Source organism: Daktulosphaira vitifoliae, unplaced genomic scaffold (assembly GCF_025091365.1).
Source record: "Daktulosphaira vitifoliae isolate Bord-2020 unplaced genomic scaffold, ASM2509136v1 Scaffold_2, whole genome shotgun sequence".
In the NCBI taxonomy this organism is placed as follows: Eukaryota; Metazoa; Arthropoda; class Insecta; order Hemiptera; family Phylloxeridae; genus Daktulosphaira; species Daktulosphaira vitifoliae.
Window position 1 is genome coordinate 31,193,054 of NW_026099573.1, and position 25,072 is coordinate 31,218,125.

A 25,072-nucleotide genomic window follows, 5' to 3' on the forward strand; every position below is an offset into this window, starting at 1 on the left:
TTTTTTTTTGCAGGATTCATGTTTTTGTAACATGTAAAAGTGTGTTTGTGTGTTTGTAATTTAATATTTCCGGATGCCTCTGATTCAGATACCGAAATTAATGAGTCTACCATTTCGATAAAATCTCGAGTGTTATTTAGTAAATCTTCAGGCGCATTATCAAACCATAAAAGTATATGAGCATGTGGACTTCCTCGATGTTGAAATTCAATACGTTTAAAAAAATGACACACTCTATATTTACCAAATGGATTGCCTCTTTTACTTTGTAAAATACTCATTAGGCAATTTACTAGCTTGTTGAAATAAATAGCACAAGTAATTGCATCTTCATTAACTAGTTCAGCTTTTTGTACATAAGACATTTTTGATAAAAATTCATCACAAATATCCACTCCATTATTTTTAAGTTTATATAGTATTTTTAGTAAATCTGTCCATCCTGTTTCATTTGCACTAAGTGTCATGAAAGCAGTCGGTGCTCCTAATTGCCTAATCATAGCAAAAAGTTCTTTTTTCCGTTCAGTCCAATACCAAGCAGAGTTTGGTATACATCGAAGAAATGCGAGATTACTTTCTATACAACAATTAATGTATTCTTCAGATTGAATGTCTGCTTTAGTAATTTTAGTATTGCTTCCAACATGTTTAAAAGCAACGTTTACAGAGCTGCTAACTCGTTGTCTCATAATTTTTGCTGCTACATACAAAAGATGTTGAGGGTCTGTGGCACGGCGATCTGCACGTCGTAGTTCGCTGGTAGCTTGCATAAAAGAAGTTACATTGCATCCCTCTTTATAATTTCTGAACTGTCCACCATAAATCGTAGGGTATGAAAGCTCTTCAGCATACTGGTCAAATAAAAGACTTTTTGGGGCACTTTTTTCGCCTGGTGCCATTAGTAACATTTCATCTTCATTCCATAACATAGTTTGTTGCTGAGCAGTCAGATTATCTTCAATTGGAACATGTTCACTGTATTCTTCAATTGAAATATCATTATTAATTTCAGTATCTGAATAATTATTCAGAAATGCTTCACTGATGGTAATATTTTCATGAATGTAAAGTGGTGTTTTTACCAAATAAGATAACCATTCTTTGATGTTCTTTTTACTAACTAGCCCATGGACGTAGCTGCTTTTATGAATTAATTTTTTTTTTAAATGAACATAAAAACAATGATCATCTTCGAGATTTCTGGGTAACTGCTTTACCATAGTATCAACTTTAACAGGAACATTAATTATTTGTCCATAAATACCATACTGTCCATTCATGTGCCTCAATCTCCGTATCTGCATAAATGGTATTCTTGGTGAAATTAGCCGCTGTTCAATAATATTTAATTTAGGCAAATGAAGTGGAATTTTTGGGTATGAAAAACCGTTGTACGTTGATAATAATGGGATTTTTCCCTTGTCTAAAGCACTTCTACACGTTGAACAGATTTTAAAAGTGGAACCAATATTAAAATTCTAAAAAAAAAATTAATGTAAATTTTAAAAAATTTGAAGAAAAATAATATTAAAAATTAATGAAATTGTAATTATAAAAAAAAAAAATTACCGGCAATATATTCTGTAGAATATCTGCATGAGCATCAGTCGTATTCTTTAGATCACCTTTCCACCAAAGCCTATTACAAACAGCACAGGAATGTCCGAAAGAATTGTTTTTAAATTTACGGTGAAATTGTAAGTGACCATTCGCATGTTCATAATAGCGTGTGTAAATTGGTAAAGTAACTGTAGCTTCGTCAATTGGCATGTTTTCTTCGTCGTTATTATTGCCATCGTCATTGTTTTCGCAATCTACATTATCATCATCGTTGTTAACACTATTTAAATCTGTTTCAATAGATAGATCAACCATTTCATGATCATTAACTCTATCGTTCGAAATAAATTGGCCTACTTCAATGTATGGTGTGAAATGGTTGTTTTGTAAATGCAGATGAATGAAATTTGATGAATAATTTGATTTAAAATGACAAAATATGACATCTGATTTTTTAGAGACGCTGTTAAAAAAATGAAAGTGCACGCAGATGTTTTGATTGTATTCTTTTGAAAAAATAAATATGCAGTCCAAATCTCCATACTCAGATGCACTACTTAATATTGTCTGAGCACTAGATGGACTTTGGCATGTGTGCAAATATTCTGATTGTAGGAGTAGCTTTCTTAGTTCTAGCGAGGAAATTGATAAGTTCATTACTTTAATTAAAGAATAGAAAAGACAATTTCCATCGCCAGGAATGTCGAAAAATTGATTTAAAATAATATTCGGCATTGAACAATTTTGACCTTGCTCGTAAGTATCGAAATTAAATGAGTAATTTGGGTTGTCAATAGACCTGCAATTGAAAAAAAAAATGTTTACTTTTCAAAAATAATATAAAATCAAATAGACTCATTAATAATAATTTACATTTGTGTAGTAATGGTTTCTTTTTTTTTCTTCAGTATACCAGATTTCGGTCCTTTTTGAATACTATAATTTTAAAATTTAATCATTTATAATGTAAAACAGCGCANCAGGAGAGCCAAGACCGAAAAAAGCACGCCAAGTTCGATCAAATGTCAAGGTTTTGCTCACCGTTTTCTTCGATTGTCGTGGCGGAGTGCATCAAGAGTTCTTACCACAAGGTCGTACGGTCAATAAGGAGTATTATTTTGNGAGTTCTTACCACAAGGTCGTACGGTCAATAAGGAGTATTATCTTGAAGTTATGCGTCATTTGCGAGAAGCAATACGAAGAAAACGTCCGGAATTATGGAAAAACAATTCATGGCTTTTGCATCATGATAATGCACCTGCTCACTCATCGTTGCTTGTGAGAGATTTTTTGGCCAAAAACAACACCACAATCATGCCTCAGCCACCATATTCACCGGATTTAGCCCCATGCGACTTTTTTCTGTTCCCAAAACTGAAAAACCCTATGAAAGGACGAAGATTTGCAACAATTGGGGAGATAAAAACTGCATCGCTGAAAGAGCTCAAGGCTATACCAAAAAGTGCTTATCAGAAGTGTTTCGAAGATTGGAAAAAGCGTTAGCACAAGTTTATTACATCTGAAGGGGATTACTTTGAAGGGGACAACATAAACATTGATGAATAAATAAATAGTTTTTCATAAAAATATTAAGTCAACTTACTTTTTGAACACACCTCGTATATATATAATAAGTTAATTATATATGATATTATATATGATAAGTTAAATTTTTTTTTTTTTTGAGGGGGGGCCTAAAAATGATTAAAAGTGATTTAATGTTAGACCGTCTTTCAAAAAGCAGGAATCCAGTTTCAAATGTTTTGGCAGACAGAACAATCACATCTTTATTCATTGAGCCAAAATTAGAAATAACTGAATTTCAGTTGTTAAGAATAGAAAATCTTGTAAGTCTCCTCAAACCATTATATGTTATTACAAATTTATTTTGCTCCGAGAACTATTCTCCTGCGTCAATGGTAAGACCATTACTATCAAAATGATTGAATCACCATTTAAAGCATTATGAAACTGATGATCAATATACCACTGAATTTAAATCTACAATAATATTTGAAATTAAAGAACGATTCAAACTTGACTAGTGTAACGAATTCTGTCTCTGTAAAACAAATTGCATCTTTTCTAGATCCTCGTTATAAATAATTAGAGTTTGAACCAATTGCTACGAGAGAAAAAATTCGTTAGGCTGTAAAGATTTTGTTAGAAAAATTTAACAGTAGCATGCAAAACATTGAATTCAAATTGTAACAAAATCCACTAGCTCAAAGCAGCGATCTTCAATTTTTATATGGAAATACAATAATTAAAAACGATTATTTTCAAATTTATACAGCGGATCCTCAATTACGTTTGAGTGTGGAGGAGCCGTCATGAGAAGGGCACTCTTTTATCCTGGAATTGGGAAACCGGCTCTAAAGGCGGATGAACTGTAGAACGCGGTCAACGGCATAGGAATGAGGAAGAATTTTCGGACAAACCACCTCATTAAAGATCCAGAATGGATAAGTTCTAGTATATATCATCATGACTACGAGTGCGATTAAATTATTATCCGGAGTAAGTTCCTCATTCGGATCTCCGGGAGGAACGGTTGCATATAGAAGTACTGATGTTTGTGGTAAGATTAAGAAGCAGGAGAAAGTAAGAATTTGATAATGGAATGTAAGAACAATGTACCAGGCAGGAAAAATACACAATGCCATAAAAGAAATGGATGAACATTTCAATCCTCGGTATCAGCGAAATGAGATGGCCAGATTCAGGCAACATAAATATAGAAAGTTATTTTGTGGTAGTACACTGGGATAGTAAATTACTACACAATTTGACTGGACAAGACAAAGTAAATCGTCTACCAGTAATTATAACCAGAACTGATTTAAAACAGATACTTGGTGTCCCTCAAATACCATCTGGAACAGGGCTACAAATATCATCTGCAGTATATGATAACCTTGCAAAGTGGTCTTTATTGGACAAAACTCAAGCATTTGTATTCGATACATACAACTTACAGGAATTCAATTAAGAATGTTCAGTTCAAATTCTTTAAGTTATTGAGTTATAAATTAAATATATCTAATTACTTGCAAATATCCCAACTGGGATTCACGTCTTGTGAATTAAGGAGAAATATTGCAGATATTATGTTCTTATATGATTTATTAAATGGATTTAATGATTCCCCTGAACTGTTATCTATGATTGGTTTTATAACACCAAATCGTAGTTTAAGAAAATCTAATTTGTTCTATGTTTCATTTTATAAAAACAATTATAGTTCCGCATCTTTTTTTCCAAAGACTTTATCTTAAGCCAATCTTATTGCCAAAAATTTAGATTTAGATTATAAACGGGTAAAAAAAAACCCTTTAACATAATGCGATAGAATAAATACAATAATTTCTTAGTTAACATAAATTAAATGAAAAAATACAATTTTAACTAAATACTATCAGATTAATAATAAACAATTAGATATAAACAAATTACAATACACAATTAGATAATGCATTAATGCAATAAAAAAATTGTTTTACGTATGAAATTACTTAGTACACTCGATATATTTAATACAGTGTTTCTAATTGGTATCGATTAAAATAAATGGCATAGGCCCTTAATAAATATCAGATAAATCACATAAATCGATTAAATAAATTCAGATAACATTATACAGTGTATAATGTTATCTGAATTCGCGTGTATAATATACACGCACGCGACTTCTTCGAATTTCCTATCATTAAATTTAATTGTATCACTCGTATATTTTCGGAATTATTATTATACCAAACCAGTTGAGCATTTACTTTCAGTCTGTGATCGACATTTTACGCGTTAACACGTATTTTCGTAAACTATTTTTTTCTGTACATACGTTTGTTTTTGTTTTAAACATGGACCGTTGGTTGAAAAGTGGGTCTATTAATAAGACGCCTGCTACGGAGTCATCTTGTTCTAATATAGAAGAAAGCATAACCAACGAAGACGGAGTTAATGATAATAGTTCTATTTCTCAAGGTATGAGTAGTACACTACCGCCAAATACTGGTGACTCTGTCCCAAGAACGTCCAAAAAACGTAAATACGATGAAAGTTATTTGGAGATGGGGTTCATAGAAACAAACGATGGCCAGCCACAGTGCGTAATTTGTTTAAAAGTTTTTCCTAACAGTTCTATGTATCCCGGAAAATTACGTCGTCATTATGAAAAGGTCCACACAGATCATAATGGGAAACCACTCGATTTTTTCAAACGAAAGCGCTCTGAACTATTGTCTGTTAAAAAAAAAATAAAAAAGCACGTTCTAACCGATAATGAAAATGCATTGATAGCTTCCTACATGGTGAGTTACCGTATAGCTCAAAAAGGCGAAGCTCATACCATTGCGGAGACCCTCATAAAACCATGTGTTATTGATATAGTAACTTGTATGCTTGATGACAAATCTGCCAAACATTTATCCATAATTCCTTTGTCAAATAATACTGTTGCACGGCGAATTGAAGATTTGGCTAGCTACGTAACAGAAACACTTGTCTCTCGTATTAAATACACAAAATTCGCACTACAAATGGACGAATCAACCGATATTGCTGGTCTTGCTGTGCTATTGGTGTTCGTTCGTTACGTAAACATGAACTCTTTTGAGGAAGAACTTTTATTTTGTAAACCACTTCTACCTAATACGACAGGGGTTCAAATTTTCGGTTTATTGGATGATTTTTTAACAGAAAATCAGATTCCATGGACAAACTGTATCGATGTATGTACTGATGGTACATACATCGATACGTGCTAGGGCCACGACAGGTGCAACAACTGGAGCAATAGCTAAAATAAAGGAGAAATCAAATGAAACTACTAGTAGTCATTGCATACTTCATAGACATGCTCTAGCAATGAAAAATATTCCTCTTTGTCTAAAAAACGTATTGGATGAAGCCATAAAAATAGTCAACTTCATCAAGTCACGTCCTCTGAAATCTAGACTTTTTAAAATCTTGTGTGACGACTTGGGAAGTATTCATAATACGTTACTTTTCCATACAGAAATCCGGTGGTTATCTCGCGGTAAAGTATTAACACGGTTAATGGAATTAAGGGCTGAAGTTTCTTCATTTCTAATGGACCACAACGTTACATTAGCTGAAACTATGAATGACGTGACTTGGCTTTGTCAGCTATCGTACTTGGCAGACATTTTTAACAAAATGAACGAATTAAGTCTTTCTTTACAAGGAAGAACTTTGACAATTTTTGATGCGAGCTCCAGAGTATGTGCATTGAAAAGAAAAATTGATTATTGGTCAGAGTGCATATTTAAAAGAGAGCTGGAGTGTTTTCCAATAATGCAGGCCTTTTTGGAAGAAAACGAATTGCAAACTCCCATTAGCATTATTAACGAGATTTCTGAACATCTCAAACAACTGAAAAATTCATTTAATAAATATTTTCCTACAGATCGAAAGGTGTTTTTAAAAGACCGTGAATGGGTAGTTAATCNCCCTTTAACATAATGCGATAGAATAAATACAATAATTTCTTAGTTTAACATAAATTAAATGAAAAAATACAATTTTAACTAAATACTATCAGATTAATAATAAACAATTAGATATAAATAAATTACAATACACAATTAGATAATGCATTATAAATATTCAATTTGAAGACATCACGAGACATATAGAAAAAATCAACAATGTTTAGAATTTTATTAGCTAACAATAGGACTCGAGGAAAATATGATGCTGAGCTATAATTAGTGGTACAGAAAGGAACATGAAACAGTTTAATAACTCTAAGGTTTATTTGACTAGTTCTAAAGCCAACCATTGAAAGTAACTCTGGGCAATCTACATAACCATTTAGTAAGTCATATAAAAACATAAGATCACTAACTCTTCTTCTAAGTTCACAAGATGAAATACCTAACTGAGTAGAATGTAAATAATATGAATCCCTAGAAAGACTAATATTCAATTTAAAACAGATAGATTTCGTATACTTGTATTGGACGTTTTCTAATAAATTAATGCAAACAGCATAATTAGGGGACCAAACTAAAGAACGAAACTCAAACTTTGATCTGACAAGAGAAAAATTTAACAATTTTAAAGTATTTATGTTTTTAAAATGTTTAGTATTTCTATTAAGAAAACCCAAACTCTTAAAAGCATTACTGACTGACAAATTTATATGTCTAGTAAAGGAAAGATTATCCTCAAAAATTATTCCCAAATCACTTATGAAATCAACTCTAGTTAAACTGGAATTAATCAAACTATAGTTAAAGAAAATGGGATGTTTTTTAGGGGAAAATGATATAACTCTACATTTGCTTAAGTTCAGAAGTAATTCATTTGTAACATTCCAATCATATAGTTTTTCAATGTTTAACTGTAATTTAATACAATCACTCATTGAGTTGATAACTGTAAATATTTTGGCATCATCAGCAAACAATAAAATATTTATAGGGGTATCAAAAATACTAGGCAAGTCATTAATATATAAAATAAATAATAAAGGACCTAAATGAGAACCTTGTGGCACCCCAGAGTGTACTTTAATATCATTTGAAACAACTGAGAGCAATTTTACGACTTTAATCCAATTTAAAAACGAGCCATTTAATCCAAAATATTCTAATTTTAATGATAAGAGTTTATGGTTTACTTTGTCAAATGCTTTTTGAAAATCTGTGTATATTGCATCAATTTGCTGCCCCTCATTAAAAGCAGAAATAATTTTTGATTGATATAAAAGAAGATTAGTAAGCGTTGATTTTTTTTGTCTAAAACCATGTTGATTGCTAACTAGTTGTTGTGACATTAAAACTGATAACTCTTTAGTGATAATGGCTTCAAACATTTTAGGAATAGCTAATTTAAATATAGGTCTATAGTTACAAACATTTGATTTATCACCTGACTTATGTATTGGAGTTACGTATGACTTTTTCCAAATTTCCGGAAACAAACCCATTTTTAAAGATTTATTAAAAATATAATACAATGGTTTAACAAGAACATCTTTACAGTTCTTCAAAAAAACAGGCGGTACTCCATCAGGACCAGATCCAGAGTGAATATCTAATGTAGTTAAGTATTCATAAATCTCATTTTCGCTAATAGACCATTTGTGTAAATTAAGAATATTTTTTGATGCATGTGAGGAAATTGTAACATTTGATGAATTAACAGGTTTAACAAATACACTAGAAAAATGATTGGCAAAAAACTGAACTTTTTCTTCATTGTTTGAAGATAGAATTTGATTATAAGATACAAAATCAGGAATATTTGAATTTTTTATTCATTTTTAAAGAGTTAATATATTTCAAAAAAAACTTTATATTTACTTGAATATTATCTTCAATATTAGACATAAATTTTGAATGAGTTAGAGATATTAGATGCTTACATTGTTTTCGAAGAGCTGAAAAAACTAAATAATCTGAATAAAAACCACTAATCTTATATTTCTGTGAGCATATTTTTTACTAATAATTAAATTTTTCAGGTTTTTATTAGCCCATATTGGAGAATAATTTTCATTAATTATAATTTTAGACACAAAGATAGAGTAAGAGTGATTAATTATTTCATAAAACTTAATTATTGAGTCCTCTAGTGAAACGTATTCTAAGTTAAGATCGAAGTTTATATTAGAGAGAAAGTTTGAAATATCATTATAATTACATTTATTAAAGTTATACATTGGTAGATTATTGGACTGATAAATAACATTTGGTACATCAAATTTTATAATTGAATCAAAAGGAGGGTGATATATATCAGCCTTTTGAACTATAGTCACTAGGGTAGTTTGACATAAAATTACCGTTTGTAAACAAATAGATACAAATAATCTGTATTTTTATTAATAATATTTCAATAATAAATTTATTTTAGTGTACTGATCAACATAGTACATCTAGCTCTGACTCAAATCGCCGTAATGTAAACTCGAAGAGTACCGTAGGAACTAAAGTGAGAAAGTATAACACTGAATATTTACAATTAGGATTTACATTTGCTGGGACTGAAGATGAACCAAAACCACAGTGTGTTATTTGCTTGGAGATCTTGTCCAATGAAAGTATGAAACCTTCCAAATTACGACGCCATTTTGAGACAAAACATGGCGAATTTACTAGTAAGTCTTTGGATTTTTTTGTAGCCAAGTTAGGAGAATTTAAAAAATCACAAAAAGTGATGAAATCTTCGACAAGTTTAAGTGGTAATAAAAAAGCCACTTTAGCTTCATACGAAGTCGCTCAACTTGTTGCAAAATCTGGTAAGGCTCATACCATAGCCGAAGAACTGATTCTTCCTGCTGCAATTGTCTTCTGCAAAACAATGTTAGGTGAATCTGCAGCAAAGTTGATTAGTTCTGTCCCCCTATCTAATAATTCAATTCAAAGAAGAATTACTGATATGTCTGCAAATATTGAAGAAACACTATTTACAAGGCTGTCTACAAGTGACAAGTTTGCATTGCAACTAGATGAAAGTACTGACATAGCAAGTAAGTCATCTATGTTGGTTTTTGTCCGTTTTATATGGGAAAAACATTTATTTGAAGATTTTTTGTTTTCATGCGAGCTCCTACATACTTCGGCAAAAGATATATTTGAAGCTATTAATAAGTTTTTTACAGAGCATGGCATTAGGTGGGAAAAATGCGTTGGAATAACCACTGATGGTGCAGCAGCAATGTCAGGTTACAAAACTGGATTGTTGGGTCGTGTGAAAGAAGTTGCACCTCAAGTAAAGTGGACTCACTGTTGTATTCATAGGGAAGCGTTGGTTGCTAAACGTCTATCAGAACACATGAAAACAACTTTAGAAGAAGTAGTGAAAATTATAAACTTTATTAAATCACGACCTCTACAATCCAGGCTTTTTGAAGTCCTTTGCAAAGACATGGAAAGTGACCACGTACAGCTTATTTTGCACACTGAAATTCGATGGCTCTCACGTGGAAAAATACTTCAGCGTTTTTTTGAACTAAGAGACGAAGTTCGAGTATTCGAAACCAGGTTTGTAGGCTTGTTAACTGATTTTTCTTGGCTGTCTCGGATAGCTTACTTGGCTGATGTGTTTGAATATTTGAATACACTAAATTTGAGTTTACAAGGAATTTATATTGACGTTTTTCACGTTGAGGATAAAATCGAAGCAACTATAAAAAAGTTTGAAATTTGGGCAATACGTGTTGAAAAGAACTCTTTCAGTAACTTTCCGACATTACAATCTTTTTTGGAATCTTCGTGTGAATGTTTATCACAGGAGGTAAAGGGTGAAATATCTGAACACTTGTTGAGCATGGCCAAAATATTAAGAAAATATTTTCATCAACCTGACCCAAATAATACGTGGATAAGAAATCCATTTTCCTGTGATATTGAAAAAATAGAAAATCTCTCTGAACAGGAACAAGATGAATTAATTGATTTAGTAACTAATGGTACGATGAAAAATATTTTCAACGATAAAAAACTAATTGATTTTTGGTTAATTGTTCAAAATAATCAAAAGCAACTGGCTGAGAAAGATTTAAGACATTTGATCCCCTTTTGCACAACATATAGATGTGAACAAGCTTTTTCTACCTACTGTTACATGAAAAATAAATATCGTAATAGACTTAATATTGACGCTGATTTAAGAGTTAAAATATCAAGCATGCTGCCAGACTTAGACGAAATTATGAACAAAAAAGAAAGATTTCACTTGTCTCATAAAGTTTGAAGGTGTTATTTCAAATAACTTGAAAATAACAAATAACTTTCAAATTTCTCATTTTCATAATAAAATAAAATTGAAAAGTAAGTATTTACAAAAAAGGGGTCCGTGGACCAATTTAAGTTATAGCTAGGGGTCCGTGGCTTTACACTAATTGGGAACCGCTGGTGTAGGTAACACTATCTTAATTGGGCGAGGCTTAAAGTTAGCTTGAACTTGTTTACCAAATCTTATCAACTTTAATGGCTTGATAGCGGAATCACTAACAATGCAGCTAATAATATTAGATACTTGTACTTCATCATGTCTGATTTTATCAGCAGTATTAACAGCTGTTGATTCCGGAATATTATACATAATTAAATTAGAAGCTCTCAGATTACGATCATTTAATTCATTAATTATGAAATCTTCAGAAATGGCTGAGTTTGCACTATTTGACAATTTAAGTTGGTTTACTTCTGTTAACAATCGAATTATTTAACCTTTTAATTCTGGAATATCGCGTAAGCCTTTTACACAAGACGAACAAAAGTATTTTAAGGTGCGATTTTTTAAAGAAAAACATTTTAGCTCACCAGCTGTAAGTCCAGAACATTTACTATGAGCTTGAAAATTACAACCATCACATTTTATTGGGACATCAAAGTCAGCAAATTTAAGATTGCAAATAAAACACACACAATCCATAATGCAATTTTTTACTAAACTTCAAGTATATATAATAGTATATAAAAATAGATTAGAGAGGAAAAAACGAGCACGCACAACATTACTCTATCACTGTTGAATCACAATGATTTAATGATTATTAAATAATTTATACCCTTATTTAATCAATTTATAAAAGTGTATAGATTTATTTTTTACTAGAAAAACTGTTTAACAAGTTATACATTTTTTTTGATCATAATGTTATATAATAAATAATATGATTGTTACAAGATTTAGGATTAAACCTTTTTTTAATTTCGATATTATAATTTTTAACAATATTAAATTTATACATTTATTTTAGTTTCTGATTGTTCATCATCCATTTTTTTTCAAATTAACAACTGATTGAAGTCATTAAAAAAAATTGTATTAATTTAAAAAATATAACAAACAATAACTCAAGGGCAGTAATTTTTGATTTTTTAAATCAAAAATATAATGAAGCAAATTGAAGTACTCTATTAAAAATTTTTAAAAAAGTATATTAGTATTTTGTTTGGCTACTTCTAGAAGATGGACCGTTCATGTTCTCTCTTGTACGACTTGAACTTAGATGCTGTAGTGATAATAGCAATGATAGTAGTGGCGTAATTTGGAAAAATTCGATGCCTTCTTCTATTAGATATGTAGACCAATTAAATACAAATTTATGAAAGAAACAATTGAGAGTACAAAAGAGGAGGTAGAAGAAATTGAAAAACAAATAAGCAAATTAAATACTACATATGTATTATTCAATGACGAATACTTTGAAGTAAAATATACGCTTATTTTTTCTATGGTTGATGGAAAGGTTAATATTAAACTTTATTATAAATATTTAAAATTTATTGTGTACTTTTATTAGTAATGATTATATTATTCAGTCACAGAAAAAAATTGATCAATATTTTTTATTGATATACATAATTTGATTACTTTTTTCTCTTAACTGGGTTCGATAAAAAAAAAAGTTTTATAGGTATGTAATTCTTTGACTGGAATACCTAGCCAAAATGTTTTATTTGTGAATGTAAACCAACCGAAATGAATGATATTGAGGCAGTTAAATATAGACCATGCATAACAGAAAATTATAAGTATGAATTGTCAACGTTGCATGAGTGGATACGTTTTTTTGAGTATTTTATTCATCTGTCGTATAGATTAGAAATTAAAACTTGGCAGGTAAAAATAAAAAAATCATAAAATATACAATCCACTGAAAGTTTATTTTCTTCTAATTGTAAAGGTTAAGGCTGTAAACAAAGATTTGTATAGTGTTCGTAAACAACATATTCAAAATAAATTTAGGTCTGAAATGGGACTATTAGTAGATATTGTATTACAAGGTATGTGATACTTTAGTCTAATTTAATATTAGAATGTTAAAACATTTAAAAAATAATTCATTCTATACAATTTAATATTGTCTAATATATATTCATTATTGTCCAATTATAGGACATGAAACTACGAACGATGGCAATACTGCAAGGACTTGTGCGCAGTTTGTAGCTTTTGTGCGTTTTGAATCCAGTGAAAAATTAATGGAAGAAATATTATTCTGTAAAGCGATTCCCACAAATACTACAGGTCAGTGCTTGTATAACATGTTCCTTGAAGCTACGCAAGATATGAATATCGATTGGACAAATAAATGCATTGCTATTTGCAGCGACGGAGCAAAAGCGATGACTGGTGCGAAGAGTGGATTTATTGCTAGGCTGAAAGAACAGATACCAAACGCTCGTTGGGTGCATTGCTTTCTCCATCGCCAAGCTCTTGCGGCCAAAACCTTCCCACAGGAATATAGCCAAGTTCTAAATATTATTATAAAGATTGTCAATTCTATTAAAGGCAAAGCAATAATGGGCAGAGGTGGATCTTAAATCCTTTCTTAAATGCAGCTATAAATGAGGATAATTTGCCAACAAAGCTCAAAGAAAATCTGCTAGAATTATCTACCGATGGGATGTTAGACTTAGAATTCAAATCTGTTAATATGGATACCTTTTGGTTAAGGAGAAAAACAGAATACCCGGAATTGGCAACTGAGGCTTTGAGGTGTTTGATTCCGTTTGCCACCTCGTACTTATGCGAGTTGACATTTTCTTCAATGGCCAAAATAAAAAGTAAGCAAAGAAATCGCTTGAATTTGGAGAACGATTTAATTCTATTTGTTGCAAATACAGATCCACGATGGGAGAAATTGATTAATCAGAAATAAGTACAACCTTCGCATTAACATGAGTCGTAGGATTTAATTTTTTGTTGATTTTTTTGTATTAACATACAATGATTATGAGTATATCCTTTTGTTAAAATTCTCTTACTTAATAAATCAATATTTTTAATTTTAATTGTTTTTTTACTGAAGTTCTCTCGACTTCTGGCGACCCCCCAACAGAAGCTTCGTGACCCACAGGTTGAAAAACACTGTTTTAAGGCATAAAAAAAATGTACAAAAATAAACTTAAAATTACTAAAAATACGGATAAATTTTAGAAGTTTAACATTAAAATAGCTATACACCTTCACTAAGTCAACTTATGCACTTGAAAATTTGTATTAAAACCCTTAAGTATGATATTAATGTGTTTTGCTAAAAAAAAAATTTTAAGTGATTTTTAAAAAATAATACTTTTGGCCGCCTAAATCGGCGTTTCTGTCCACTGTGAGACGCACACAATGTAAAAATTGTAATGTTGGACTCTGTGTAATATGTTTTGTTCGTACCATACTAAGTGAATAATGAAATAAAAAAAAAATTGTATAATAATGTATAGTTCATAATGAATTGTTAAAAATAAATTATATTACAAAAGTTAACAAGAAATAAACAAGTTTTGTTTAAAAATGTGTATTCATTTTATACCTGAATAAATATAGAAGGTAATAGCCGAGTGTACCTGATATATTCTGTCTACTGTAAGTGGAAACACTGTATATAACCAAAAAATTATTATGTATATTCAATGATGATCATTTTATTATATAACTATGCAGTGGCGCACCCAAGAGGGGGCTTTGGGTCTAAAGCCCCCCCCAAAAATATTTTTTGCATTAAATTATAAATTATTATAGCACATTGTCACAAATACAGTATTAAAATGATTTTTTTTCCAAATTTTATTATTATGTTAGATACATATTAATAGTTCAATAATGCGTAATAAGGTTTGTGGCAATCGCCGAGCGCTTATTTTGTTGAAAATTATTTTTAGATTTATTGGTATTAGCGTATTCTAATTTCTAAGAACTAGTCAGCAGCGATTACGTTAGATAGACAGCCGTCGATTTGATCATTAACTACAATAACAATATTTATCATAATTGTAGACTATTTGACGCGTGAAATTTCGTTTGTTTAATTCAGTCCGTTTGATTTTGTCGTTGTGAACGTTGTACTGAATACGTATTTACTACTTTGAGTAAAAATCTGCAAAATGAGTCAAAAACGAAGCAAACCCGCTGGTACTTTACTTAACTTTATCAGTATTAAACCGAAAATTCCAAAAAATAATGATTTGCCCAATCCTCAAGAAATATTTGCTTCGCCGTCACAAACATCTAATACTACTGGTAATTATAAAAATTTTTCTTCTTATGATATATCATTATTTGTCGATAAAAAACTCAACGACCAAGAAAAAATTCAAGTTTTGCAAAATGTTTGGGTCCCGAATAATAATTTTAATTTTCCAATTCAACAAATTGGTAACCAAAGTAGAAAATTCAATATACTTTGGTTAACTAAATACAAATGGCTAACATATTCAAAAATTGAAGATAGTGCTTTTTGTAAAGTTTGCGTATTATTTTCACCTTCTATGGCGGGTTACAGTTCCAATCAATCACTTCATACATTTGTTAAAAAGGGATTCAATAATTGGAAAAAGGGCTTAGAAAAATTTGAAAAACACGGTACTTTAAATTATCACAAGGAAGCTAATTTAAAAGCAGATAATTTTATGGATGTCATGTCAGGAAAAATTTTATCGATTGATAAACAAATCGATAAAGCTCATCACCATCAGGCTTTAGAAAATCAAGAAAAACTGAAATCTATAATAAAAACGATTATTTTGTGTGGAAGACAATGTCTGCCACTTGGGGCACATCGAGATTACGGAACGTTTAACGTAGAACAAGAACCTGAGTGCAACGAAGGTAATTTTCGAGCGTTGCTTAGGGCACGAATTGATTCTGGGGACAAAAATTTAAAACAACATTTAATGACTTGCGGAAAAAATTCAACGTATATTAGTTGGAATATTCAGAACCAAATAATTGATGCTTGTGATGAAATTATTTTATCTAAACTTGTAACTAAAGTTAATAGTGCTAAATGTTTTGCCGTACTCGCTGACGAAACGTCTGATATTTCCTCAATCGAACAATTCTCATTGTGTGTAAGATATATTGAGTGTATCGATGAAAACAATTTTAAAATAGTTGAACAATTTTTAAAATTTGTACCAGTAGAATCAACTTCGGGTCAAAATTTAGCAGATGTACTTTTAACAACATTAAATGCATGTGGTATCAACATAAATTATTTACGCGGACAAGGCTACGATGGAGCTGCAGCAGGCGCGAACGCAGGGGGGTGTTTTGGGGGTTGAAACCCCCCCCCGAAATATCAAGAACAAAAAATAAAATAACTTGACTTACAAGTATATTACTAAAAAAAAACAATAATAAAATTCATTATTAGTTGTCTAAAAGTTTCTCATGATTTGTAAATTAACATATACTCGTATACGTCACTATAAGTGCATACAAAAAATATCATTACTTAGTATAATAATGCTGTGAATATGTTATAAATAACTGATCGACACCGGTCGCCACCATTTCGATAATAATGTAGACGGCTAGGGTTATTAATTTGTGGCCTCAGACATATTTCGGGGAATTATTCGCAACGACCCGTGTTATCTAAAATTTAAAATATGTTGGAGTAAATTGTTCAAAATAAACCACATTGCCAACAAATGCACAACATTTATGGATGTACGTTTGTACGCTCTTTACTGAAGTTTTGACTGAATAATTTTGAGTAAAATGAGTTCGATATTAAAGTTTTTTAAACCCATTACCAATAATATTGACAAGAAATTAGACAAATCGACTGAAGAAAGTCCACCAACAAAGAGGCAAAGAACTGATATTTCACAACCTGTTGAAAGTCGTAATGTGAGTTGTTAAGAATTTACATATTTATTTATTTAATACATTTTTAGAACGATTACATCGTTTTGTAAATAAATTTATTTTAGTATTAAATTCTATATAATACTACACCCACACAATATAATATATACAATATTTTTTCTAATATTCTATATTACTAATAATGAATAAAATTAATATTAACATAGAGTAGCACAGGAGAGTCGGTGCACAGTCTTTTTATCTGTAGATACAATTAAATTTAGTCAACAATTCTTTTTTTTATAACTATATCCTAATTGCAAACTTTGGTAGTTATATACATATATACATATGAAAGATAAAGTGTCGGTGAAATTCATTTTTTTTAAATTTATAATAAATATCATAAGCTTTCATTTAAGATATATTTATAACTTGGAGTAATTGTAGAACCCTTTCAAAATTAAATTTGAAAAAATCAACTTTTCGGATAAAAGTAGCTCTTTTTAATCCCCATTAGTGTTCAGGCGAAAAATCAGAGTAAAACGATGGTGCTCGGGAAAAACTAGCTAAATCTAAAATTTGCAAAAATTGGGTTTATGTCATATCTAGGTACAGAAAAATCATACGGTAAAACTGTTTAGTCGTACATCGATTTTACCAGTTGTTATACACATTTCACAAAATAATTTTTTTGTTTGAGAAAAACCAGTTATAAGACTTAGGCCACTTATCAACACACCAATCCAAATTTTAGACTTAACTAGTTTTTGTCGAACATCATTGAAAAAATATCTATAAATATATACAGGGTGTCCCAGACTCAACTGACAAATGGAATAACTTTTTATGTTTAAAATATTTTTCAAAAATTATTTTTTTGAAAGATTATTGAACTTTTGGACTATGTTTATAACAAATATTTTTTTAATTTTTTCCAATAAGAAAAAAATTAAAATTTTTTTTTTTTTTCTCAATGGAGAAAAATAATAAAATGTATATTTTGAAAATAGTCTAAAACCTTAAAAATTATTTCAAAAAATAAGTATGGAAAAATATTGAAAATATCAAAAGTTATTCGACTTGTCATATCACACTGGGACACTGTATGTATATTTCGACATTTTCATAATTTTTTTATTAAAATAGCCATAACTTCCCCAAAAATAAACAAATAAAAATAATATATATATTTTTTATAAATACCTTAAGTATTTATTTTTTATTTGGTATATTGTTTATAAAAATTGAAGTCTCCAGAAAATTGTTTTGAAAGTTCAACTTATTTTTGAAAATAATTTTTATTCAACTCAACTTTAGAAAATGTTCCGGAAAACCTGACACTTTAATAAATAGCTTAAATTAAAGTTTATGTAATATACTTTCTTTTGTAAAAAAACTGAGGGACTTGGACTTATGTTTTAAGCTTAATGAATTTTAAAGTTGAAAAATAAAGAACTAGTTTTTTTCAAAAATAACGAATTTTCTTAAGTATTTTAAATGTAAAACTTCATTGTTACAGAATTACTTTTTTAATTATAAACAAATCAATAATCAGTTTAAAATTCAGGTTGTTAAGGGGAGCACCCTCTACGAATGTTTGAACTTTTTACATTATTTTAAAATAACTACTGACTCTTGTNATTATTTTAAAATATCTACTGACTCTTGTTTGTTAATTATTTATAAATAAGAACAAATTTTATACATAAATAAATTATAAATATGGGGTGTTTGAGGTGGGGACTCTCTTTCCCCTACAAAATATTTTAATTTTTTTCTGATATAAATTTTTGTTTTAACTTCTGACCAGTGCTCGAATTGGGGGGGTGCGCAGGGGGACTGAGCTCCCCTACTTTTTTTTCCCATTTAGAGCACTGCTGCTGACTAAATAAGTTGTCATTATTTTTATACTTAAAAAATCATACTTTTAATCAGGATATTCTTGTAGAAATACGAGTTTATGTTACTTTTTGCAATAATCTAATTTAAGCTAAAAAATTTAACACTTTCTCCTGATTTGTATCGAAGCGTTCTTTATGATAATGGTTTTTAATCACTGTCAGCTATAATTATGTCCCATCACTTCTATACCCAGACAAGACTTTACACCGACCCCCTGTGCTACAGTTTTTTATTTCTTTCATGGTCCTTTAACATGAAATAAACTAGTAAATATAATTTACTTATAATTATTTTATAGATTTTTCCAAATGATATCGCAAATTTTTCTCATAAGCAGTTGAACGACTTTGAAAAATATGAAGTAATTGAACATTATTGGGTACCTGATATCAACTTCAAGTTTCCGACTTCTGGCAAACGAAATTTAAAATTTCAGCATTCTTGGTTGCGCTCATTTGCATGGTTGGTGTATTCTGCTGCAGAAGACGGAGCTTACTGCCGTTGTTGTGTCTCATTTGGATCAAATTTTGTTGGAAAAGGGGGTCATCAGAGCTCAAATATGTTAGTGTAGACAGCGTTTCGAGAATGGAAGAAAGCGCTCGAAAAATTCAAAGAACACCAAACAAAAAAATATCACCTTGATGCCATGGAGGATGGACAAAATTTTAAAATGATTTACGAGAACCGGAAATGTGATGTGATCAGCGAAATTGACAAAGGACGGAAAATACAGCAACTCGAAAACAGGAAAAAGTTAATTCCGATCATCCGAGCAGTTTTGCTGTGTGGTAGGCAGGGATTAGCAATAAGGGGTCATCGAGATCAAGGACCTTTATCATTAAAAATGCCACAAGAAAACGACGGAAATTTCAGAGCGTTAATTCGCTATTCTCTAAACAGCGGTGATTAGGTTTTGGCCAATCATTTGAATACTGCGGGTGCAAATTCAATGTATTTAAGTTATCGCATTCAAAATGAAATAATTGATGCAGCAGGGAAACAAATAACGACAAATATTGTGCAACGTGTAAACAAATCTGGATATTTTTCTGTCATTGCTGACGAAAGTACAGATGTGAGTGGCATTGAACAGTTTTCAATATGCGCTCGATTTGTTGATAAAATTGACGATGATTATATTATTCGAGAAGACTTTTTGTGTTTTATTCCTGTTCCTAGTTTTCGTTTTTATATTTTATTATTTCGTGCGTTTATTATTCGATATGCGAGATTTACTGTCAGTGGACAATGACACGTTTCCGCCGTCAAATCAACCGGTCGCGCCGCCGCTAGTGGCCCATCCACCGAGGGCACCGACGGATTTCGACACTGCCGTAGCCGCGATTAATACTACGCGTCTTCCTGGTTTCTGGCGGCACTCACCCACTCAGTGGTTTATACACGCTGAGGCGATTTTCAATAACCAGCGAATCAGATCCGATTTGTCCCGTGTCAACCACGTGTTAGCTGCTCTAGACGAAGACGGTATTCGCAACATTTCCGATCTCCTAGGCCCTGAGTGCAATACGCACTAGTCAAGGAACGCCTTATCGCTGCGTACGCGGTACCGCAAGCGTCCCGGTTTCGCTACATTGTACAGCCCGGCGGGTTGGGCGATCGCCGACCGTCGCAGCTCTTACGCGATATGCGATATGATTGTTACCAGAAGGAATCGGAGACGCCGCATTGAAAGAGTTCTGGCTCCAAAAACTCCCGTCAGCAGTTCTCACTGTAGTCGCCGGTTTGGACGGCAGTCTCGACGAACTCGCTGAACGTGCCGACCGCGTCATGGATGTCAGCAGCGCCAATCGGGATGTTTATGCGCTATCCACATCGTCTGCTCCCGAGCCTGATAGACTTCGGGCAATAGAAAATTCAATTCTGGCACTCACCGCTCAAGTTGCGACTCTTGCTACCATACAAACGAACAATCGTCCTCCGGATCAGTATCGTCGACAACGTTCATCGTTCCGTTCACGTTCCCGGTCGCGATCTAGCGCGTACAATCATAAGTGGTGCATTTATCATAACCGTTTTGGTAACGAAGCAAGAAAGTGTCGACCGCCTTGTGCGTACTCGTCGGAAAACTAGCGAAGGCGGCGGAAAATTCCGTTGCCCCCTCGTCTTGTCGTGTGTATGTCCGGGACGCCCGCTCAGGAAAACGTTTCCTGATAGACTCTGGCGCCGAAATTTCAGTTTTACCTCCGATGAAGTGTGCACAAGTGGCGTCTAACATTACGCTCACTGCTGCTAATGGTACCATTATTCAAACATATGGACCAAGGACTCTCCACTTAGATCTCGGGTTCTCACGTTCTTTCCATTGGACGTTCGAGATGGCGGACGTTGCTCGCCCAATTATCGGCGCAGATTTCTTACATTATTATGGACTGCTCGTCGACGTGCGACACAACCGACTCGTAGACCCGCACNTGCGACGCAACCGACTCGTAGACCCGCACAGTAACGCCTCTGTCAAAACAGTTTCCGTGAAGAACTTCAAAACGACATTGTTCAGCGTTACATCTTCTTCAACAAAGTTCACCGAACTTCTGCAAGAATATCCTGAGGTCACACGTGAGTCACCTGTGCCCACTACATTTAAACATAATGTGGTACACGAGCTGGTCACTACAGGCCCTCCGCTTTTTGCACGTCCTCGTCGTCTTCCACCAGACCGTGCACAGGCTGCACAAAAAGAATTCAACTATATGTTGAAGAATGGTATCTGTCGACCGTCGTCCAGTGCCTGGGCCAGCCCTCTACTTTTGGTGGCCAAAAAAGATGGATCTTTTCGCCCGTGCGGGGACTACAGACGCCTCAACGCTGTAACACGCGAGGATCGCTACCCGTTACCACACATACACGACTTTACGGCTCACTTGGAGGGAAAGACAATTTTCTCCAAGATAGATCTTGTTAGAGCGTACCACCAGGTACCGGTAGCAGCACAGGATATTCCTAAGACAGCGGTAACCACACCATTTGGTTTGTTTGAGTTTCCTGTAATGACTTTTGGACTCAAAAATGCAGCACAAACATTCCAACGCGTTTTCAACGATATGCTTCGAGGAATGAGTTTTGCTTTTGCATATATTGACGACATCCTGATTGCATCGAAAGACCAAGCCGAGCACATTCACCATGTACGTGTAGTGCTTCAGCGCCTCAAAGATTTTGGTTTGTCATTGAATCCAGCAAAGTGCATTTTTGCGGTGCCTACGTTGTCGTTTTTGGGACATGTTGTCGATAAGGATGGGTGCAGTCCAAACCCGGAACATGTAGCTGCTGTTCAAGAGTGGTCTCTACCGCAGACTAAAAAGGGATTACAGCGATTTCTCGGTACAGTAAACTTTTATCACCGCTTCATCAAAAACGCAGCAGCCATGCAAGCCGCCAAGTATGACTTGATGTCTCAAGTGAAGAAACGGGACGGTCCGTTGCAGTGGACAGATGAGACTCGGACAGCTTTCAGTCGCTGCAAAGAAGCACTTGCCGCTACTACACATTTGGCTCACCCAAAAGTTGATGCTCAACTACGCATCTGCACCGACGCTAGCAACATCGCTGTAGGTGGTGTTCTGGAGCATTTGCAAGGTAGTCAGTGGGTCCCGCTAGGTTTCTTTTCTAAGAAGCTCACAGAAGCACAAAGGAAGTATAGCACATACGACCGAGAACTACTGGCCGCTTACCTTGGCACCCGCCACTTCATCCACATTATCGAGGGTCATTCAACAATTTTGTGCACTGATCACAAACCGCTTACTTTCATGTTTACACAGAAACATGAGAAGTTGGTTGACCGTCAGGTACGGCAAATTTCCTTCTTGTCACAATTCATCAGTAACATTGAATTTATACACGGCGCTGAAAACATTGTGTCAGATGCACTGTCCCGTAGCGACATCTCTGTACTGGAAGCTGATACCCCGACCAACGACCAGTGGTGGAATGATTAACTGGAAGATCAAGAACTGCAGGGCATTTTGTCGGGCGACAAAAAATGTTCTTTTCTTCTGCAAGTACACCATTCAAAAAACGGAAGAACATATGCGGATTTTTCGACAGGCACAGCTCGCACATACGTTCCTGGTAAGCACCGTCGAAAAATTTTTGAAGACTTACATAGTTTGGCTCACGGTGGAAGAAAAGCGACCCAGCACCTGATCCAATCACGTTTCTGTTGGCCCAACATGCAAAAGGACATAAGCAAGTGGGTCAAATGTTGCATAGTTTGCCAGCGGGTCAAGGTGAATCGGCATACAGTTTCTCCAATCGCGCCCTATACACCCGTCGAACGTAGGTTCGGTCACATAAACCTAGACATTGTCGGTCCGCTCCCTCCTTCAAAGGGAAACAAGTATGTGATAACTTGTATTGATCGTTTCACCCGTTGGCCGGAAGCATGGCCAGCAGATAACATGTCCGCTAATACTGTCGCAGTTTTGCTTGTCAGTAACTGGGTTTCGCGTTTCGGAGTACCAGACTTCATCACCACAGATCAGGGACGTCAATTTGAATCTGAGTTGTTCAAAGCATTGTCAATCACCTTGGGAATTCGACACATTCACACATCACCTTATCATCCTCAGGCGAACGGCATGGTTGAAAGGTTTCATCGCACTCTAAAAACTGCTCTTACCGCAAGTGTTACAGTCAACTGGAGTGAAAAATTACCTGTTGTACTACTTGCCCTCCGTTGTACGGTCAAAGAGGACATCAATGCGGCGCCGGCTGATTTGGTGTACGGTACGGCACTACGTTTACCTGGCGAACTGTTTCATCAAGCCCCTTCAACAGCCCGCACACCGGATTTTGCCGACAAATTACGACAAAGTATGTCCCAACTGCGACCAACACCGGGAACTGATCACGCCTCTCGTCGTTCGATATTCATCCCGGCTGCACTAGAGCAGGTCAGTCATGTTTTCGTTCGTGTCGACGCGGTTACACCTCCTTTGCAACCGAAGTACGAGGGACCGTTTGCTGTGATTGAGCGCACACCAAAGACCTTCAAGATTCAGCGAGACAACGGTACAACATGGATTTCCATCGACAGGTTAATACCGGCGTTTGTTCTGCGTGATGACCCACTCATTGACCACAGTTATTCAGCGCGACCTATGGATTCCATGTCAGCCAAAAAACGTAAACAAGTTCGTTTTTTCCTCCGTTAGGGGGAGTATTGTGGCCGTGCAGCCACTATCAGTCACCAGTGTTACCGCATTTATGTCGCATGAATTATATTTGTGAATTTATTTGTTGGTATTCGTGTTGTGTCGTTTCTGTTTGTATGTGATAAAAAAATGTAACTGTTATTTTGTTTAGTTTTGGTAGAATCAGTCTTCTCGATCTTTTACAACACACGTTAGTTACTGCTCACGCTCTTATACTTTTTATATTACTTTTCTTTTTTGTAATTTGTTGTTTTATTAATTGGTTTAAACCTGATATACTCTTGTTTAATATTTGTTTAGTAACAATAAATATTTTTATACTTGATAACAATTACTCATGCTGTTATACTTATTTATTGGAGCTCATATATACACTTAACCTCCAAANCGCTGCTAGAGTTTGCAGCTGTTTTAGCGTTGATAGTACTATCTTAGTTCATAATTGGCGGGAGCGAACGACACCAGACGTTCGGAACGGTAGCTATATTCATAATAGCCGGTATATTGTGATAACAAATTATTACATATTATATAGATATAATATGACTATTGTATTGTATTGTTTTTTTCTCAATATGAATTTTCGTTGTTTCTATTAATTTAATATAATGAAGAGATTTTTAACTCATTTTTCCAAACATAAGTCCGAAAAAACAACTGAAGAAGACACACCAAAATCTCCATCAGTACATACAAATGACTCTACAGCTAGTGACAACACCAGTGTAAATAGTAGTATTGCTCTTAACCCAGAACCAACCAAACAATTGGTAAAATCTTTAAAAGGATTAGACTTAAGTTTAAACTATGACCAACCTCCTGTACAACCAAATATTGTTTTTCCTTACAAA

At 33.4% G+C, this 25,072-nt stretch overlaps 5 protein-coding genes across 5 annotated transcripts in view; 4 read left to right on the forward strand and 1 right to left on the reverse strand.

Annotated features, from left to right (window-relative positions):
• LOC126898135 (uncharacterized) overlaps window positions 1–2,521 on the reverse strand; it is a 3,496-nt gene extending 975 nt beyond the window's left edge. The window contains exons 1-3 of the mRNA XM_050672084.1: window positions 2,434–2,521; window positions 1,570–2,359; window positions 12–1,478 (exon numbers count right to left, since the gene is read on the reverse strand). Coding sequence (XP_050528041.1) covers window positions 12–1,478; window positions 1,570–2,359; window positions 2,434–2,435 — 2,259 coding nt within the window. The 5' untranslated portion in view covers window positions 2,436–2,521. The remainder of the gene's footprint in view (window positions 1–11; window positions 1,479–1,569; window positions 2,360–2,433) is intronic.
• Window positions 2,522–5,423: 2,902 nt separating this feature from the next.
• LOC126898136 (zinc finger BED domain-containing protein 5-like) lies at window positions 5,424–6,250 on the forward strand. Its single transcript, XM_050672085.1, has 2 exons — window positions 5,424–6,145; window positions 6,223–6,250. The coding sequence occupies exons 1-2, from the start codon at window positions 5,424–5,426 to the stop codon at window positions 6,248–6,250; spliced, it is 750 nt and encodes a 249-aa protein (XP_050528042.1).
• Window positions 6,212–7,047, forward strand: LOC126898137 (zinc finger BED domain-containing protein 5-like). Its single transcript, XM_050672086.1, has one exon. The coding sequence runs from the start codon at window positions 6,292–6,294 to the stop codon at window positions 7,045–7,047; it is 756 nt and encodes a 251-aa protein (XP_050528043.1). The 5' UTR covers window positions 6,212–6,291.
• A 1,650-nt stretch (window positions 7,048–8,697) lies between these two features.
• Window positions 8,698–11,289, forward strand: LOC126898139 (zinc finger BED domain-containing protein 5-like). Its single transcript, XM_050672087.1, has 3 exons — window positions 8,698–8,703; window positions 9,448–10,995; window positions 11,077–11,289. The coding sequence occupies exons 1-3, from the start codon at window positions 8,698–8,700 to the stop codon at window positions 11,287–11,289; spliced, it is 1,767 nt and encodes a 588-aa protein (XP_050528044.1).
• A 4,139-nt stretch (window positions 11,290–15,428) lies between these two features.
• Window positions 15,429–16,607, forward strand: LOC126898140 (zinc finger MYM-type protein 1-like). The gene has a single exon (XM_050672088.1). The coding sequence runs from the start codon at window positions 15,429–15,431 to the stop codon at window positions 16,605–16,607; it is 1,179 nt and encodes a 392-aa protein (XP_050528045.1).
• Window positions 16,608–25,072: the final 8,465 nt, after the last annotated feature.